The sequence below is a fragment of the Rhagoletis zephyria genome, unplaced genomic scaffold, assembly GCF_001687245.7.
Source record: "Rhagoletis zephyria isolate East Lansing unplaced genomic scaffold, Rhagoletis_zephyria_1.1 Rzeph_scaffold_01773, whole genome shotgun sequence".
Classification (NCBI taxonomy): domain Eukaryota; kingdom Metazoa; phylum Arthropoda; class Insecta; order Diptera; family Tephritidae; genus Rhagoletis; species Rhagoletis zephyria.
Genome location: NW_016158857.1, coordinates 40,615 through 46,228, shown reverse-complemented (window position 1 = coordinate 46,228; position 5,614 = coordinate 40,615). Strand labels below are relative to the sequence as shown.

General features: G+C 39.1%; 1 protein-coding gene across 1 annotated transcript in view; it reads left to right on the top strand.

Annotated features, from left to right (window-relative positions):
* The window catches only part of LOC108365083 (uncharacterized), a 53,247-nt gene extending 48,785 nt beyond the window's left edge, over window positions 1-4,462 (top strand). Inside the window, exons 3-4 of the mRNA XM_017619034.1 lie at window positions 4,083-4,168; window positions 4,233-4,462. Of these exons, the coding sequence (XP_017474523.1) occupies window positions 4,083-4,168; window positions 4,233-4,357 (211 nt within the window). The 3' untranslated portion in view covers window positions 4,358-4,462. The remainder of the gene's footprint in view (window positions 1-4,082; window positions 4,169-4,232) is intronic.
* Window positions 4,463-5,614: the final 1,152 nt, after the last annotated feature.

Here is a 5,614-nt window from a genome sequence, read left to right as displayed (position 1 = left end):
CAAGGCACATTAAACAGGTAGTATCAGTAGAGCAAAAACAACATTTGCGTGTATTTTGTTGTTGCTTCTGGTATCGAAAGTGTCAAAAACTGTTCTGAATTTTTTCTTCTAAATCAAAGCGTGCCATGTGAAATACAAAAAATTATAAAAAATAAAAAATTGAAATTGGAAAAAATAAAAATTGTTGCAACTTTCTTTCCTAGTAAATTTGTTTGCTTCTCGAAGCATTGATCCATCCTTTACAAGGGCCAGTAATCAGCGGTTGTGCTGCTGAGTTGGGCGAACGTTCCAAAAGCTGCTATACAATCGCTTGTTTTGTATGGAAAAAGGTTTCACATGCAAATGGATTTTAACAATTCAGAATTTTTGTGAGAAAAAAATTAAAAATATTTGACATTATCGAGACCAAATAATTTGAAAATAAATCAAATCAGCTGCTCTACTGATACTACCTGTTCAATGTACCTTGGGCCAATCGTAACACATGACAGCTCGGTTTAGTCAATGGCGCGATGTAAATCACGTTCCCTGCCTCAGTCTTACAAGTAGCTGCGTGTCCTTTTTATTCTTTCTAAGTTCGACCAGCAAATTTTGATATTTGAATTTGATGACTGCTTATTTGACCCTCTCGCGTTATGCTTGACAAAAAACAAGCTCACTTGCCTTTTGGTCGTCGTGGTGAGCAAGTGCGCGGACAAGAAAGAGAAATTGTTTTACGTTTCATTGGTCATTATCAATGCTTACTAGCTTTATGAGATGTAATAAATATTAATTTGTAACATATAGCCCNGTCCTTTTTATTCTTTCTAAGTTCGACCAGCAAATTTTGATATTTGAATTTGATGACTGCTTATTTGACCCTCTCGCGTTATGCTTGACAAAAAACAAGCTCACTTGCCTTTTGGTCGTCGTGGTGAGCAAGTGCGCGGACAAGAAAGAGAAATTGTTTTACGTTTCATTGGTCATTATCAATGCTTACTAGCTTTATGAGATGTAATAAATATTAATTTGTAACATATAACATACCAAATTATCCCATAAATGATATAATAATTAACAACAACCAGTAATTATAGGCGTTAATGTTAATTCCCAAATAAACGAAGTATGTAATTTACTTTTTCGAAATTATTACTGCAAACAATGACGTAAGCGAATCGCTAATTGTTTCCTTGATCACATGAGTTACTTCGTCTTGTCTGTCTTCACCTCCAATCAATTCGCAGAGTGCACGCTGAAAGCGAGCCGGTCGTAAAGCTGATTCCGATCGGCACTGATTAAGATTTGGTAATATTATTTGTGCTTATGCAAGTGTAATTTAAAAAATGGATCCGTCAAATGAAGAATATTTTTCATCAACATGTTTTAAAGAAGAGATTGGAATTAATCCAATAAATGTAAAACGAAATGATTTTGGTGATTTTTTTACCCCAAAGAGCAGGCAAGAAAATTCACTATTCGAAACATAATTTGGTTCAAAATAAGTAATAACCACCTCTTATGAAAAGCGTCTATTCAGAGGGGGTCAGAGCTGAAAAATAGTTAAAAACTGGTATTTAAAGATTATTTCTCGCATTCACCAGGGTGAACTTAGTATTTTCGCTGATGCTCCTTGCATATCCTCAAATCAATGTATTTTATACATTTCCGTGGTCTTCATCAAAAATATGTAGTTGGTCTCTTCCGGGGATATGTTCTTTTTTACTGGAAGTATTAGGTTTCAAACCCAACGCATCCTGGGGAACAAATTTTTTCGGGCTTTTGGATTCGCTTCAAGATATCTACTTTTTTAAAATAAAATCTTTCAATTCCTGAACTTTTTTGAACTGGCTGCTGAGATAGGTTGATCTTCCACTCAGCCATCGAAGTGTGGTTTATGCCTAGTTAACAAATTACTGTTGCTCTATAAGGATAGGTTAGGTTAATCTGGACGGTGTTGAGCCGCACATAGACCGGTAGTCCTTAGCATTGCCAGTTGGAGCTTGTTTTTACGCGTTAAAGTAGACATCACAAAGGATGTCAACGGTTCTTGCGAATTCAAGTAGAAATTTCAACCATACTTTTGAGATGTCCTCTAACTTCTCGGTTTGATTGGCTCCCAAGCACTTTAGTCCTATTTTTGATAGTGCATGACATCGGCAGAGAAGATGCTCCAAGGTTTCCCTGGTCTCCCCCTCCCGTCTTCGTACATAATTATTATTATTATTATTATTATTATTAATTACCCACCTAAAAATTTTTTAGAAGAAAAGTAAGTCCAATTGAAAGAGTATTTTCGGAAGATATATTATGAAATTTTTTACCAAGTTATTTGCTCCCTGACAAGTAATTTTGATACTGAATCGGCAACGTTTTATAAAACTTTAGAAAAGTTCATTCTTGGTAAAACAGTAGATTTATAATGGTGATTTTGACGAATGCAGACTCAATATCGGTAAAGATATATCTCAGTACATAATGAGGCGCACAGAGCAAAATCCAGGATCTGTGAAAGATGTTGTGAAAACGAATTGTGCGTGGGATTTGTTCCTGAATATGTCCGCTTCATTAGCTTAGATTCCAAGGTCGTCATGCTCTAACGAGAGGAGCTTTTTTGTTTTGCATAGGGTGAAAAATTATTTGCGCTCAGCAATGCACCAAAAACAGCTCAACCATGTAGCAATATTGCATTTTTATCCATGAACTCATGAACGGCCATGTTTTCCCTGTAGAAATTTGTACAATTTTTCCGAAATTTGATTAAATAATAATTTCCATGAAATATGTACATTAGGGTGATTTTTTTGCGACTATTGTTTTTTTCACTCCTACCTCGAAATTTTGTAAAAACACCTAAAAAAACTCCCTGAAAATTTTAACTCTTAATATTAACATTAAGTACTCGCCCAAGGCGTGCAAAGATTTCCCATATAAAATACACATAAACTTTGAGTTTTTTTTCTTCAAAAGCCTACAGCTCAGAGGCATTTTATGGTATAATCTTAGTCAGTGATGGGTTTTCTTCAGAATTGAATGTTCTACAAAAATGCTCCTTGCGGTGTAATCCTAACTCGGGTCACTGAACCCAATTTTTTCATGAAATTCTCGTTTTGTTGCCCCTATCCCGAAAATAACAAGAGCTACAGAAACAGTAATTTTTAAGCAAAAAACAAAACCGACTTCAGCTCTCATATAAAAATTTAGGAGTACCGTTAATTTTTTCATGATCCAATGATCGGATCTAAACCAGATTAGTATGGAACCACCTCTGAGACACCACCTTTCCGATTATTATCGAAATCGGTTGACGTGATCCAAAGTTATGCGGTAACATACATAAAAAAAAATATATTCCGACGAACTGATAACCTCCTCCTTTTTGGGAAGTCGGTTAAAAATATAAATGACAAACTTTTAGGACATTAAATTTCCTACAAATAAGTTTCGGAACACCATAGTATGTATGAAAAAATTATACACGAAAGGTTTTTCTAACGAAATCTATTAACCTTCTCAATTACATCGGCAACCTATTTTCTTTGCCTCTATACTCTTGCCACCAGCAGAGCTACCCACCCGGGCACAGGGCGTTTCGCGTCCCCTGGTTAACTCATTCCATGTAGCCTTAAACTGCCTAATCGTATTATCGTATATTTCGTTGTACAAGTGTTGAAGTGGTCTACAAATGTTGTTTGTCTGTTCGAGAGTTGGCAGTCTCATGTGCTATTTTATTATCCTCTATTCCCTTGTGGGTACCCAATAGATATGCAGCCTTCTGTCGGCGACCAGCCTGTCAATGGTTTCCCGGCTGCGAAGTACGTTTATGGATGAAATACTATATGAGGTAACTGCCTTAATTGCCGCCTGACTATCTACGTATTGGTTTACTTTTGTATTGATTGTCTGTATTTGAAGCTCTGTTGCTATCCTCTTTGTGTTTTTAAAATTTTTTGTTTCTGTCGCACGGTGTTATTAAATGTGCGATATCATCAAACATGGTTCCTTTTCACCCTGCAAAGTACAGTATAAAAAAGTATAAAAAAACTTAGTAATAAATGATCCAACTAACATAATATCAAACTATTTTTCTCTGTCTTTTCCAGGGTGGTAACTTTCTCATCCGTTCATCACCTTTCTTTACATTTTCCTTCTAATTTCGGTGACGATGTAGCACGGATCTACTATATTGGTGAGCATAGAGGCCGAAACTAAAATCTTGTGACAAATTCGTTTTTACTTTTTTTTTATCATAGGCCTTCGCGGCGAGTTCAATGAGGCACATTACCATGGGGTAACAATATGCACTTATGAAGCACGCCCAAATGTCAGCGATCACAAAACTGAAACCTACGATGCAGTGAATCGCACAATACAATAATGAAGTGATATAATAATACTTACATTTATACTGGACCGAATTGCGTGCTTTCAAATAAATTATTTTAATGTGTTTACAACAAACCGTATGAAAACAAACACTGTAGGTCTGATGTTTTTTTAAATTTGGCAATTTGGTAGCAATGGGTTGTGCGCTGGGTTTAGGACCCGCCACGTAAAAACCACTTCCAGTGAAGAAGCAAGGCAAAGCCTCGGATGAGACCCCCTCTTATGATGACGACCACGGCAAACGTTTAAAGGACTAAGATTTGAGGGCATGCACCTGGAATGTCCGGACACTTAATGGGGAAGGTGCTTCTGCCCGGCTGGTTGATGTCCTCGTAAGAACAAAAGCTGACATCACCGCCATCCAAGAAATGCGTTGGACGGGGAAAGGCAAGCAATGTCTGGGGCCTTGCGACGTCTAATACAGCTGCCATGTAAAGGAGCGCAAACTCGGAGTTGGATTTGTGGTCGGAGAGAGACTCCGTCGCCGAGCACTGTCGTTCACCCCGGTGGACGAGCGTCTAGCCACAATCCGCATCAAAGCGAGATTCTTCAACATCTCGCCCATCTGCGCCCATGCCCGACGGAAGAGAAGGATGAGGCATAAAAGGACCTCTTCTATGAGCGCTTGGAGCGCACGTACGAGCGCTGCCCCCGTCATGATATCAAAATCGTGCTTGGCGACTTCAATGCCAGGGTGGGCAAGGAAGGGATCTTTGGAACCACCGTCGGAAAATTCAGCCTCCACGACGAAACGTCCGACAACGGATTGAGGCTGATCGACTTCGCCGGGGCCCGAAACATGGTAGTATGCAGTACTAGGTTCAAGCATAAAAAGATCCATCAAGCTACCTGGCTGTCTCCGGATCGAAAAACGAGAAACCAAATCGATCATGTTGTGATAGACGGAAGGCACGCTTCCAGTGTTTTAGACGTACGCACACTCCGAGGCCCAAACATCGACTCGGACCACTATCTTGTTGCAGCCAAGATACGCACCCGCCTCTGTGCAGCAAAAAATGTGCGCCCAAATATGCAAGGAAAGGTTAACGTCGAAAAGCTGCAATCACAACAGACAGCCAGCGCTTTCGCTACTCGACTCGCACACTTTCCCTCAGAGAGCACTCTTCAACAAACCGACATATGCGAGCAGTGGAACCACATTTCCCGCTGAATAAGTATCGGCGCCGAAGAAGTAGTCGGATTTCAGCGAGCCCGAAAGAACAACTGGTACGATGAGGAGTGTCAGGAA